Source organism: Euprymna scolopes, chromosome 9, assembly GCF_053919585.1.
Source record: "Euprymna scolopes isolate OS-2025 chromosome 9, ASM5391958v1, whole genome shotgun sequence".
NCBI classification, from domain to species: domain Eukaryota; kingdom Metazoa; phylum Mollusca; class Cephalopoda; order Sepiida; family Sepiolidae; genus Euprymna; species Euprymna scolopes.
The window spans coordinates 40,002,006-40,017,495 of NC_136490.1; the positions used below are offsets into that span (position 1 = coordinate 40,002,006).

The window sequence follows — 15,490 nt, forward strand, 5'->3', positions numbered from 1 at the left end:
TCTTTATATTTCTTTTTACAAATAATTTAAAGTGTAGTATCTGTTCTGATACTACAGTCTTTTCTGTCCTCTTACATTTAAACAATTTAAATTTTTGTCCCAATCTAGTTTCCCCCTTTTTGAGAGTTGGATTTTTCCCACATGAGCTTGTATCTAACTGTGTCTAACTCTGCCTTTACAGAGAAACAAGTAAAGGGGAATGCACATATTAAATAATATTTTCTACTCAACAAATATATTGATATTGTAATTCTATATGATTTAATATATCCAAGTAAAATAAAGTATAAAGTTACATAGAAACTTTATTACATTATCAAGTCAATAAAGTTAGAAATCCTTAGCATCACTATTTTTTTCAAAATACAACAGTGACTAAAGGTTAAGAAAAAAAAAAAAGTTTGCTTTTATTTTTGGCCATTTTTTTTATTTGTTGTGTATCATGAAAAAAAAAATCCCCCAGTTATAGGTAAATATAGGTGTTTCATCGTTTATGACTCCTCAGAGTGTCTGAATCTAGCGAGATTCGAAATATATATATATATATATATATATACACACACACACATATATATATATATATATATACACATACACACGTAATAATATATATATATATTATATGCACACTCAAAATAAGAGAAAGCTCCGTGTATTAAATAGAGCAATACAAATAAAATATCTTGCTTGCTTGCCACGTGCATGACCTCGCTTTTCAGTGAACAGGCCTGCTTTACAGAGGTTGTTGTCCAGGTCATTTGATCGCAAGAGAGTTATTAGCAATAAGAAATGTTTGTTCAAAGTGATGTTGCTTGGAGACGTGCAGATTTTGGTTATTAGACCACTGAACATATTTCATTTGGGAACCATGAAGTGAAAATCCAAAAATCAAAAATACAACCTGCATCTTGTGCTTTGAATCATGGAAGTTCGAACAGACATGTACAATGCTCCACTGGGCATGCAATTTGATTCTGACTAGCAATTTTTTTTTTTATAGATATAAATTATTGTACTTTGCTAGAATTTATTAAAAAAATATACTTAATCTGATCCAACAGTTTTCTAACAAGTAGATATTCTTAAATAGCCAGATTAAAAGAACAATCAGTTCAGTGGGAATAACTCTTATCCTTTCAGTATAATGAGGAACCGTTGATCACAATATAAAAAGCAAATGACTTAAGAAATTTTGTTTAAGTTGGAAAAGCATGGTGAAGTAAAACTAAAATTGGATTCTGAAGCTGTAGAGGAAAATACACTCCTAGAATATCGGCTGAGTTTTGCATTTCACAGTAGAATGTGGTTTGTCACCAACATAACACTGGCAAAAGCAAATAAGTTACTAAAATATTGTGAAACTTTTGACTCATCCTAGTAGATACAGTATTTGATAAAAAAGCTACTGTCCCTATTTTACATTTAATATACAAGTATCATGGAAGAAGATTAAAGTATTGTAATCTAATGTGTCTATGCCAACAACCTACATGCTACCTCAAAATTACATCTAAAGACTTACAAAATATATTCGTAATCATCAAAAAAAAAAAAAAAAAAAAAAATGCTATGTAAAAATAAAATAACTAAAGAAAATTGTTTGCTAACAAAGATTATTTTGTCTCAGATTTGTTTTTTTTTTGAGATGAGGGTTGATAATTTGTATTTTTCAGAACTACTATTCTCATCTTGGTTGATGTAACTGATGTACCTGTCATTCTTCAGATGCAGCTTTCGAACATGAACCTTCTAGTCAAATATACAAATTTTTTGTCAGGCTTGTGAATCCGTATTGAATTTCCAAAATGAACCCTTCATTTAATCCATTGGAGAATGTTATTTAATGGTTAAAAACAATGGTTAACAATGAGTTCTGGACGTTGAAGGTTTATTTCTTACTATAGGTTTAGTTTGATTGTTTTGTTTTACAAAACATCAACCTTTTTGGGGTTATTTAATGCTGAATCCAGTAATTTTGGTAAAAGTTTTTACATTTCAAGTTATTTATATTTTCAAATATTCATCTATGGTGTTTGGTTTGGTTGTTTGGTTTTAGAGGAAAATTATTGATTTTGTTTTAAACTTTGTGGAACATGATTGAGTTTTTCTATAAAAGGGGAGAAAAAATTAATCTTTAGTGCATTTTTAATCAGGAAGTCAGTATTTTCAGATAGAGTACATAAAATCGATCATGCTATCATGGTTGACAGAATGAGAATGATGTATCTCAGTAGATTAAATAAAGGTTCAGGGACTCCTGAGTTCCAAGATTACCAAGTTCAAAAAGACGCACCCGAAGAAGGTCGAAGGTTACATCATCAGAAACATTGTCTACATAGCCAGGATGAAAATAATAATCCAAAGATTATTTTTGTATGAATTTTTAAGATGAAAAATTTAGACTGTTTTTCTTCAGGCTATTTTCCTTATTAACGTTGATATTTCTATTACATTTCAGCGAGTGTGAGCTTTCTGATCTTCTACAGATGCACCCCTTCCTCAAAAAAAAAAAAAAAAAAAGAAGTCATTAATTATTTGATTTAATCTGCCTTTACCATCTGTCCTGTTGTCTCCCCTTATCTTTAGTTAAAAGGTTTATTTTTATGTCAAGGTTTTAGTGTGATGCCCCTTGCTAATTGTTGTAGGTTCAGTGACTGGATAACCAAGATGGAGGTTTAGTTAAAACTAGGTGTCTGCGAAATGATTTATAGAGGAGCATGTCCCGTTAAAGCAAGATCTTTGATGGTTTGAGCATGTAGTTTGTCACCTAAAGAGAAAGTTGATTTGCGACGTAATCCTCCCTTCCTAGATAGTGCAAGCATATGAGTAGACAGACGGTCGGTCTTCAATGGTGGAATTGCGATTAGTTAGCCATCTTATGTGATCTACCATGGGCTGCCATGATTCATGACATAATGCAGACCAAAGAAGTTGACCAGGGTGAATGCCATTGCAACAAGAGACGTCAATGGATACAAATAATGACTTTTGTACTTTAGCGGTCTAAATATGGGATCCCACCGGCCAAATCACTAGAACCCAAGGTTCTTATTTTTTTTTTGTTACTATTTGATTGGATTTTATTCTTTCTTTTCCTCTCTCTTACTTTATCTTTTTTCTTTCTTTTATTGATTTTTATCCTTTTCTGTCTTGTTTTTCCTTTGTTTTTTCTCTGATAACAGTTCTTGCTGAAAACTGAAAATGTTAATTTGACACGGAGGCTAAGACTTCATACAATTTAATGGAGGAGAAAGAAAGGGGCTACAGCAGTTAGATGATCTGTTCCATCAAAGAATGACTTCCTGTATCCTTTCCTACACATGTGCACCGTGTCTTTCTGTGGAGTTTTCAGATTTAAAACTAACAGAAGTTTTTTGAGAGAAAAAAAGTGTTATTTTTCTGCACTGCTCTGTCTCCACACGCATACATAGCGAAGGGGGGAGGGGCAGTCACTTTGATTTCATCCTTTTACCCTCCCTTCAATTGGCTACTTAGATCCCTAGTATATCGACTGAAACATAATAGAAATAGGAAAACAATCTAAATAAAAATTATTTAAAAACAGGATAAAATTATATATGTAAATTTATTTAAATTTTCACTGAAATTTGATGGTTCCTTATTAGTTGTTGTATTGCATCTTTAAATAAGGTATATTTGTTAAATGAGGCAAAATACAAAAAAAAAAAAAAATTTTTTTTTAACCAAAATAAAAACACTACTGGAACAGAAAAATTAAATTCTCACCCAGTCATTTTTCCATAACTGAAATAAAAATTAATATCAAACGAAAAATGATTGCAGCCATTCACTCAAGGGAGGAAAAAAAAAATCCTTGTCTTTTAGTATTATTAAAAAATAAATAAAATAAATGAATAAATAAAAATAGTAAACAAGTTTTAAATCATGCATAAAAGACTGATTAATATATAAACATGTATACAGAAATACCTACACCAGTAACAGAAATGTAATTCCAATTTTCATAAGAATACAAAATTCATTAGTTTTTTTTTTATTAAGTTTAAAAACAAACAAGATAATATTTTATGATACCAATTTTATAAATTTTGAAAGTATAAAAATGTGTCGAAATTAAATAGAATTATATCAACAGTGAAGTTGTCTTTTTTTTTTTTTTTAATGTAAGGCTTACTTTATATACAGCACATCAAACTTGCATATATAGTCCATGATACCCAACTATTTATTGCAGTTATGTCCTCTCACTGCCAAATATATATGATCATCTACAAAGCCATGCTGTTATCAAAATCAGATCATAAGTTTGTCAATGAATGAAAAACTATCACTACCTATGGAATAGCAGGATTTGTGGTCAATGTTTACTCCTCTAGATCCTCCATGTTCTTTCTATGCCAATGTATATTAACTTTGATTGGGATGTGACTCCTCACGATACACAAACGATCATTCATTGACCTTATGGAACTATGGAGAGGCTATATTTTGTACATCACATAATGCTGGGAAGCATGGATTGGTTTTTGTTTTACGGCATATCAACCCTTTTCGGGTTATTTAATGCCAAATCCAAAGATTTTGAAGAAAAAATTTTTAATAGAATATATTTGCTGTTTTCAAGTCGGTTTCTATTTAACCCATAGTTGGGACCCTAACAGGTACTACCACTCCAGATCAGAGTGGACCTGGGAGCACTGGTAATTAAAGGGTGGCTCCACACTCCCCAAAGCCTGCAAGCTGGGGCCTCACCACTGGATATAGTTTAAGGTTATATCCAGGGCCAGGGAGGCATGATACCCCTGGAACCCAACTAGGAAAATACAATCTGTCTGCAAAACTTTTGTATAGAGTCATTTAGATTTATTTCATTGGCAGTTTGATGAATTATGTGATCCATGCATGCAAATCTCTAATGTAGCGGATATTGCTGTTTTTTTTTGTTTTTTTTTAACAAAATATCAATATTATCATAGGATATTTAATACTCTATATATTTATATTGTACATATATCATATATGACTACACACAATATATATTGTACACATATGACGGCACACAATATCATTTTACCCATGACTGGAGGAAAATAGTGTTGCAATATTTTTAGCACAATGATATTGGTATGATGTCATGCGAGTTTATCCCTCATAAAAATTGTTATATTTTATTTTTCTTTAGAAAAGCGAATAAAATATTAAAATATATACTTTATAATAGTTAATAAAATAATAATATACATATTATAATAACATAATTAATAATTATGAATTTTATAATTGAATAAATAATATAATAAATAATGTCATATAATAATATAATTGATAAATAATAATTAAATAATAAAATTAAATAAAAAAAATGTTTTCAATTCATTTTAACAACAATCTAGAAAGACTTTCGAGAACACAAAGTGTTCTTTTTTTTTTTTCAACCTAATAAAAACAATCTGGAATAATCAGAAAATTCTGTACGAAAGGACGCGTTGTTTGCACTCAAGTCAGTTTCATAAACAGTTGTTAATGTATGAGCTAACAACTCGTTTGAACTCCATTAATGTTTCTAGGACATCATTTCAGCCAAAAGAAACTTTAAAAAGGCCATTTCCAGCATCAACTAAAGAATTGGATTTCTCATTGATCAAAGTCTTAAATTTTCAAACTCCTGATTCATTTATAATTATTTTGGATTTCAAACTTAAGAGTTATTTCCCTTTGCATCTTAAGATGTTATAAACTTAATACCAGGGTACTCAAAAAAATGAAAATATCGGAAAAAAAAAAAAAAAAAAAAACAGGTTGTATTGTAGGTATACTGAAGATCTCCGAAAAAAAAAAAAAAAAAAAAAAAAAAAAAAATTCACTTAATTTGATCCAGTAGTTTGTTTTTTTTTACAGCCATCTTTGAATTTTTTTTAACACGCCACGGGGAGATAACTCAGTTTAAAGCGCCGACATTCCCTCCCCATCTTTAATACTAGCTTTTCTTCCTAAAAAATCGAACCTTTTGCTTGGTATCATAAATTGTTTTTTCGCTGTAAAAAAAAAAAAAAACAAAAAAAAAAAAAACTGCTTGATGAAATTAAGTGAAATTTTTTTTCAGAGAATTTCATTCCATAACGGATACGTACAATGTAACCTTTTCTTAATGTCTTGATTAAACTGTACAAGTACCAATACCAGCAATTCCAGTCTTGTTATAACAGTACAAACAAAATATTTTTATCTGTAAATGTTATTTAAATGTTTTGTTTTTGTGAAAAATGAGCATTAATTTTTTTTATAAGTCGAAGTTGATTGGTTTTATTTACTCTTTTGGTTTGTTGCTTGCTCATGAGCCTAAACAAACATGGAACAATGATCACAAAGATTTAGAGCCAGGGGTGATAAGATCAAACCAGAATTGATGTATAAATACAGGGTGACCCCCCCCCCCAAAAAAAAAACGGGCCCCAACTCTAATTAGGCTCAGTTTCTTAGTGTTTTGTTCGAATGAAATGAAACGTTGGTCATAACTAGTTTATTATATTCAAAACATCACATCAAAACACTAGGGTCTTTGACCTTTTTTTCCCCCCGTTGACTGTAAAATGCTCAGAAAAACAATTGAATGTCCTCTGTATTTTTTTGGTGGGGGTGGGGGGGGGGTCACCCTGTATACTGAATCTCTTTCAATTGTTCAGTCACAGGTTTTTATCTTGATTAATACTACCACATTTTTCACCTGAATTTTTTTTTACAATTTAAAGCTTCTGGCTGGATGGATACTGTCAATTTTTGTCTGGGACAACTATATTTAATATTCACAAATGGATAATTTTATTTTCTCTACGACACAATTATTTCTTCTGCTATTCCATTTTGAATCATTCTTCTATTACAAGAATGGCTCTCCACTCTAGAAGTACCTTTCCTAACGTCATTAGTATTTAACTAAACACAATAGATTGGATAGGATTTGAACTTTGCATGGTTGATTCCATGTCGTATGTCTCAGAATTATCTCCCTTTGATTTACCCAGGAGGTATTTTTGTTCAGATAATACTGGGATAGTCTCCCAACAAGACAAAGCTGAACAAATAGATTGGATAGGATTTAAACTTGGCATTGGCTGTTGTTGTCACATAATTATCTGAGTTATCTCCCTTGAATTTATTCTGGCTAAAGTTAGAGTGTGTGCTTTCTTATCCAGAAGAAAACCCTGTTCCACTCACATGAGAATTTAGTCAGTTTTCTGGCTCATCATGACTGAAAGTGGACAAGTCAGACATAGATTGAACTTTATTTGTACTAAATATGGTTGGATTGCAGGAATGATTATGAATTTTATTAACATGGTTGGCATTTTTTAGGGTCATCCTGTATTGCCATTCTGTACATGGATGTTTGGTTTAACTGTATACATGATATTAAATCATTTATAGAAACATTGTTAAAAAGAAATGAAGGGGGACGAAAAAGAAACAAAATAAAATGGCAAAAAAAAAATAAATTATCATAAAAGCAAATTCAATTTTGAAAATTCAATTTTGTAAAAATTCAAAATGTAAAAATGAAAAAAAAAAAAAAAAAAAAAAAATCCAAACAGAATAATTAAAAGCTAAAATATTTTTGTTATTATATTTGCAGTTTAGACATTTCAATTTTAGTTGTGTAAAAAGCTGTTATGAATATACAGTGCTTGTGCAGTATAATGGAATACAATGAATTTTGGTAAAAACACTATTATATACTTAAGTGTTATGTGGAAATTAGTAAAAATTATGAAAAATGATGTAGTAGAAAAAATAAAATTTATCGTATTTGTTAATGTTTAAAAGACTATTTAAAAACCAGGGGAGGTAACTAGAGTGTGATTTTGACATGAGTGTGATCTGCCATTTCAAATTAGAAAATGGCGGATCATTAATATGTTTATTTGTAAAATCTATTTCTAGTATATCTAATACTCAATCATTTTTTTTTAATTTTTTAATTTTTATTAATCTTGACATGACACATAAGAACGTAACAATGTTTTTTTTTTTTTAACCTAAACTTAATTTTTTGAAATTCCATTATACTATATAAGCATTGAATACACATTTCAAAACTTTGATACAAATTGAATGATATAAAAACTTTTTGAAAAATTGAACATCTTTAACTTTGTGTAAGGCTCATCATTTGTCTCAACATACAGGCAGGTTACTCGGAATCTTTCTGCCTTATGTTTTTCACAGCCAATATTAGACGTTTAGTCTAAAAATTCATTTTACAACCACACATAAAAATCCAGTCTGAACTCCAATATGGAAGTTTTATTATATGTAAAATTTTTTTTTATTACAACATGGGAAAGATTTTGATGACTAATTAGAATTCCCCCATATTAAAAAACAAAAATAAAGAAAAATCTGTATGATGTGCCTAGTAATGATGTGATGAAATGAAAATATCATATTCCAAAAATTATGTAATTATCTATTAGTTTTATTTTTTAAATAAGAAAATCAAATTTTATGACTAACAGAAGAGCGTAAAAAAATGGGAGATAACTCAATAATTTAAAATTGCAAAATTTATGTTGTATTGCTTAAAAATGATTTTCTTTATAAAACTACTTCATCAATTTACCTAACTTTTGGAATATGATATTTCTTTCTAGTCATGGTTAGTACATTATACTAATTTTTATTTTCATTTGTAATACAAAGGCAATTCTGGACAGGAATCGAATTTGTTTTGAAATTAAATTAGATGCTCTTAGTAGTAATCCGTAAGACAAATGTGCATACATTGGATTTGAAAAAAGGAGGAAAAAAATCATTTTTACCCAAGAAAGTACTGGTGTGTGTGTGTGTGTGTGTGTGTGTGTGTGTGTGTGTGTGTGTGTGTGTGTGTGTTTTGTTTCTTTTAAGGAAGAAGTATTGCCACCTAAAATAGGTACATGGTTTGGAGGAATACAACCATTATATATTCGTAATTTAATTGTGAGGGTTATGTAAAAATCTAAAATCAGCCAGGACAATGATAGGTAGCAAAGATAAGAGAAATTCAAAAGATACTTGCATTTAGTATAAATTGATTTACAGTAAAAAAAAAAAAAAAAAGAAAGCCCCCTCCTCCCATATGTATTTTACTCAAGTGCTTGTTCATACCTTCCACCCCCAACAAAAAAGTCTTTATGATCTACATACTCGTACTGGAAAGAAAATATGGTACACCTAAAATTAGTACTTTTATTTTTATAAAGAAATTCATTTTTTTAGTGAATTTGAGTTTCTCCAATACCCCCCTCCTTATTTTAAGAATGGATAAAATTCTCGCAAAAGTTTTAATTATTTGGAATGATTTCCTTTGTCCTGCAAAATGGTGTCCAGAGTTTGTCGATATTCATTTAGCTGTAAAATTTTATTTTCTCTTTTTTTTTTTTAAATTTTTGATCAATTTTGGGGTACAATATGTTCTCTTCATCCTAGGTATGTACACCATAAAGATTTTTCTTTATTTTTGATATTTTCGTTTTTTCTATGAGGAGGGAGATTATAAACTTGCATCTTTATTTATTTTCTTCTTCTGTTACGAAAAATAATGTAGCAGAAAAAATAAAATTTATCGTATTTGTTAATGTTCTTAAAAACTTCTTAAAACCAAGGAACTTTCTTAACCCGAGTGTGAAAATATCTTTAGATTTTTTTTTTTTAAAGTTGAGTCTAGGTGATAAGTATAATATAAACTTGAGAAAACATTGAGAAAATTTGTTAAAAATGAACAGAATTAAAAAAACAAGAAAAAAAAAATAGTTTAATATTTAAAAACATGCTGATTAGAAATAAATATTAACTAACAAGATGTTTTGGGGTGAATAATTATTCAAAAACACCCATTTTCAACATTAAACGATCAATGGGGACAAAAAGATTTGTTATTCTGGTGTTTGCGTTGATAATTAAGAAACGTAAAAAACAAACAAGATTTAGCTGTTTATGTTACGTTAAAATGAACCCTCTAGATTATTTTGTTTGTTATGCAAGGATTTTGGTTTTTAAATGGAATGGCCACCTTGTCTTCTTGGTTACAAGTGTGTAGAAATGGTATTGGTGCTTCAGAAGAATTGATTAAAAAGTCCATTTCCATCGATAATATTTTTTATCGCTTACCCAGTTTGGTGTCGAAGACCGGCCAACTGAAATAGAATATCTACTTCCATTGGTGTGATTTGTGCGGCAAAATCTTGGGCTTGATATAACATCTCCTCTGAAATAATAAAAAAAATAAATAAAAATCATATTTTTTCAATATATTGGTTTTTAAATTGGTGAATTTAAAAACTTAGTTAAAAAAAAAATAAGGTACTAGTGCACTTATTGATCTGTGCTGAAATAATAACGTTATTTAAAAAGCCATTCTTAACATGGGGAGGGTGTTTTGTAACTATTCTATACCTTACAATTGAATAAAAAAAGACATATAAAACTTTAATTAAACTTGGAAATACGATTTAAAAAAATAGCGCGGATCAGTAAGTCCACTAGCACCAAAAATAAAATCAAACAAAATAAAACATGTACAGCAAAATATCTTTCAAGCTAATTGTTAAGAAAATGAAAGGTAACACTTCATTATATCACGTGATTTTCTCTTGCCACACAGACACCCACATACACCCACACACACACTATATAAGATGAAAAAGGAACAAACCAAAATTATATATTCATCAATGCGTCATCTTTATATCATTATGAGTGTTATGTAAAAATCTAGTCAGCCAGAACAATAATGGGTAGCAAAGATAAGAGAAATTGAAAAAATACCTGCATTTAGTATAAATCTTTATTTCAAGACTTCCTCAGGATGGTTGATTTAAAGAAATAAAATACCAAAATACAATATTTGAAAATATACTTGTATTTGCAATGCAAAATGGATGCCTTTGTTTTATTTCAGAAAAAAAATAAATAAATAAAAAAAATAAAAGCCATTACCATTCAAAGTGTGTATAGCCTTTATAACATGGAGTGAGTGACATTTTATTTGTAGCCTTAAGAAATTTAAAGATATAATGGAGTTTTTTCTTTTTTAAAATTATTATCACCATTAGAAATTCCAAATGTTGGATATCTAGATGAAATGAAATAAGTGTTTTGTTTTTATTTATTTTTTCAAATCAATCATCCTGAGGAAGTCTTAAATGAAATAAATCTACAACAGTGTAGTAAATAATGGGTAGCCAAGAATTCTGCTAAAAGAACTGACCCATTAAATTATCGTCCCATTAGCCTTCTCCCGCTCTTTGCCAAAATACTCGAGTCCTTAATTAATCAAGTTCTAGTCCAATACCTTACAGATGCTAAACTTCTGACCGATAAACAATATGGATTTAGGCAATCCTTTCCACAGCAGATATCTTAACTGTAATCTCTGAACGTATATACTATTCACTGGACAAAACAGGAGGGTAGAGCGGTAGCCCTCGATATATCTAAGGCTTTTGACAGGGTATGAAATGATGGTCTTCTAAGGAAAATTAGATGATATGGTATCACTGGAAGAATACACAATGTAATTAAATCCTTCTTAAGAGAAAAATCCAAGTTGTCCTCGATGGTCATACATTTAAAAAATATGATATAAATGCGGGAGTACCTCAGGGGTCTATTCTTGGACCTTTATTATTCCTAATATTCATAAATGACCTCCCTGATAAAATTGTTTCAGAGATAGGTATATTTGCTGATGACACCACTCTCTATAATAGACACAAGGGGAAAACAAATGAACACATATCTAAAGAAATGGCAAAAACAATAGAGGAGGACTTCCAATCTGTAGTGGAATGAGGACAAAAATGGATGGTCACATTCAATCCTGCCAAGACTAAGCTGGTTTCCTTCAATAATTACAAGAAACCTTCTTTACCACTAATAGCAATGGCCAAGAACATATTACCTGAAAGTACTTCCTTTAAACTCCTCGGCCTAACGTTTACAGGCAACATGAACTGGAATAGATACATTGAGAGCATTGCCAAGGCTGCTGCAAAGAAGGTGGGCTCTCTCTACTGTGCTAGAAAACTACTTACACCTGGAAGTATCCTGTATTTCTATAAGGCCACCATTCGCCCATGAATCGAGTACTGTTGTCACATTTGGGTTGGTGCATCTGCTACTTATCTCTCACTCCTGGACAGGGTTCAAAAGAGAGTCGCCAACCTGGTAGGTCCTGAACTGCCATCTAAGCTTCAGCCTGTCCCACCAATGAAATGTTGCATCCCTCTGCCTGTTCTACAAGTACTTTAATGGTGAATCCTCTGACGAACTACAAGCACCTATACCCTCTTGACGTGACTACCCCCAACAAACCCGACAAGCAGCCAAGTCCCCCCCCCTTCACAGTAGATATCCCTAGGTGTAAGAAAGCCTTTTACTAAACTTTGGAACTCCCTTCCGGTATTCTGCTTTTCCAACTGTACTGACATGCAGAAGTTCAAGTGTAATGTGAACAAACATCTTGCTACACATCTTCCTTCATAATGCCCCTGCAACTTATGTCCCTGATAGAAGCCCCCTACTTCAAAGTGGCGATGTGCCTTGTTTGGGGTGAAAATAAAGACGAAATGTTGATGACAATTCTGGTGTATTCCTTCTTCATCTCTACATCATCCTGGAATAATTATTTCCATAAGTTTCATCATATTTTACCCACCCACACCAATAATACAATTTGCAACACTCTAAACAAACTAGGAATTTCAATAATGCAAACTATATCACAAACTATAAAACAAACATTAATGGCAAAAAATTTTCTAAACAAACACACATTTAATACAGATATATATACTGCCCATGCCATAATTGTCATCAAATATACGTTGGTGAAACTTAACACTGATTGAAGAAAAGACTTAACGAACATAAAAGAGATTTTTTTTTTTTTTTTTTTTTTTTTTACACAGTGATCACCACTTATCAAGGCCCGGAAGCCACTCAGGGATAAGGGTTATTGCAAGTACATCACGTTAGTGAGGAGATTTTATGAAGTGTTTAATTAGGGGGGGGCGGTTCATTAGGAATTTGTTAACATTAGACTTGAAGACATCCAAGTTGTAGTCCGGAGGGAAGCAGGCAGAAGGAACAGAGTTCCACCGGCGTGCAGTTCTAAGAAAGAAGCTTTGCTCATGAAATCCGCGTTTTGATTTAGGCACAGATATAGAGTGGGGGAAATTTTTCACAGTGGATTCAGCTAGATGGGTGTTTTTCGTGAAAGATTGGCGAGGGGGGACCAGGGATTGGAGTTCAGACGAGCACCTGCCATGAAAATAACGATAAAACAAGGATAGGCTCGCAACGTCTCTTCTGTGGGAGAGCGGTTGCAGGGTAGAGAAAAGGGCATCCCCCACTAAACCACGAAGTCTATTTTGTACTCTGTCAAGGCATGATAGGCTGTTTTTGGCAGCTCCTGCCCAGATATGGCAACAGTATTCCATCCTTGGCCGTACTTGGCTTTTATATAGATAGAGAATTGCATCAGTAGTGAGATATCTTCTGGAGCGGTAGAAGAATCCCACCATCTTTCCTGCGACCTTGGCAACAGACTTGATGTACGTGTTCCATTTCAGATCAGGAGTAAAGGTCAAACCCAGAAGCTTGTCAAAACACGGGGCCTCACCCAGACGAGAGCCATCCATCACAATTGATGCCAGCTGGGGATCAGAGCGTTGATGATGTAAGGATAGGAGTTTGGTTTTAGATGCATTAAAGGTAACTAGCCACATCTTCCCCCACTGAACCACGCGCTCGAGATCAGAGGAGAGAGAATCCGAGAGAACTTCGTCATTTACAGCCTTTGATGTGTTGCCATAGATGGTCGTGTCATCAGCATAGATGTCAACGAATGATTTAAGTATGTGTTTAGGGAGGTCATTGATGTAGATCAGGAAGAGAGTTGGGCCGAGGATTGACCCCTGAGGGACTCCAGCATTTATATTGCAGGCCTCCGATTTTTGTCCATCTACCACTACTCTTATGAGCCTATCGGAGAGAAATGATTTAATGATTGAGAAAACATTTCCAGTTATACCGTAGCTGGAAATCTTGTGAAATAAACCCTTATGCCATACTTTGTCAAAGGCCTTTGATATGTCAAGAGCAATTGTCCTAGAAAGGAAGCCTTTGTCAAGAGATTCACTAATCCTGTGGGATATAACCGTCAGCACATCTGCGGTAGATCTTGCAGAGCGGAAACCATATTGTGTGTCACTAAGAAGGTTATTCCTACTGAGGTGGTTGACTATTTCTCTATTTAATATTGATTCCAGTAACTTACTCATAACACAGAGAAGACTTATTGGTCTGTATTGAGAGGGAGATGACTTATCACCTGAATTCTTAAATACAGGGCAAACTGATGAGGTCTTCCAGGGGGTCGGAAAGCACTTCTCCTTAAGGCAGCGCTTAAATAGTTTCGTAAGTATGGGAGCAAGTTCTGGTTGAAGCTTTTTTAACACTATAATTGGGATGCCATCAGGGCCAGTTGCTTTACTGGAATCTAGGTTTTTTATTAGCTTGGCGACCTCATGCACGGATATTTGTATGTTACCTAGCTTGTTCTGTGTTATAGGAGGAAATATGGGGAGTTGATGGCCTTCGTCGCATAGGGTAGAATTAGCTGCAAAGTTCTTTGCAAATAGTTTGGCCTTGTCTGACGCTGACAAGATAACCTCTGGTCCATTGATAATGGTTGGGATAGAACGCACACTTCTGTTCAGGATCCTATTTGTTATTTGCCAAAACTGGTGGGAACCAAGCCGCTGATCAGCTACCTTGGATTTAACAGACTGGGCATATAGCTCTCTTGCATTTTTTATTACTCTTTTACAGTGGTTGCTGGCAGTCCTGAAAGCAGCTTTAGTCTCAGTGCATTTATTACGTTGGTAGTTATGGAAAAAGTGATTTCTGTGCGCGATAGCAGCAGCACATTCTGGGGAGAACCATGGCTGGCTGTTAGGTTTTTGTTGAAATTTTTTAGATGGTATGAATTGGTCTATGCCTACAATTAACCATTCGGTCAGATCTGATACTATAGAGGACACTTCCTTTTTAAACATGGAGTGCAGAGGTAAATCAGATATGAATGTACGGAAGCTATCCCAGTCAGCCATAGAGTATCGGTATACAGTACGGTGGAGGGGTACGTCTGATGGCTTCTTACATTTTGTTTTTATCTTAACTGATACGACGGAGTGGTCGGAGGATCCTAAAGGAGAATGAACGGTACATGAACATAGCTCAGGGGAAGTTGAAAGAAAAAGGTCTAAGAGGCTTGCATATTGATTGGGTGTATCGGGCACACGGGTGGGTTCGCGAACAATCTGAGTGAGGTCATAAGCAATGGCAAAATCATGACAAAACCTCCCCTCATCATCTGTCTTATTTGAATGGGTCAGCCATTCCACGTTATGGACGTTGAAGTCACCACAGATGTGGATGTTAGCCGAGGGATGTGAAGACAGTATGTGGT

The 15,490-nt window shown here is 32.8% G+C and overlaps 1 protein-coding gene across 6 annotated transcripts in view; it reads right to left on the reverse strand.

The window, feature by feature from the left end:
* Positions 1-15,490, reverse strand: part of LOC145284509 (electrogenic aspartate/glutamate antiporter SLC25A13, mitochondrial-like) — a 169,067-nt gene that overhangs the window by 62,588 nt on the left and 90,989 nt on the right. For 3 of the 6 annotated variants that reach the window (XM_080133392.1, XM_080133391.1, XM_080133389.1), the window contains 2 exons: positions 10,126-10,222; positions 3,748-3,765 (listed from right to left, as the gene is read on the reverse strand). In XM_080133392.1, the coding sequence (XP_079989518.1) occupies positions 3,748-3,765; positions 10,126-10,222 (115 nt within the window). The remainder of the gene's footprint in view (positions 1-3,747; positions 3,766-10,125; positions 10,223-15,490) is intronic. The other 3 variants (XM_080133394.1, XM_080133393.1, XM_080133390.1) reach the window with 1 other exon arrangement.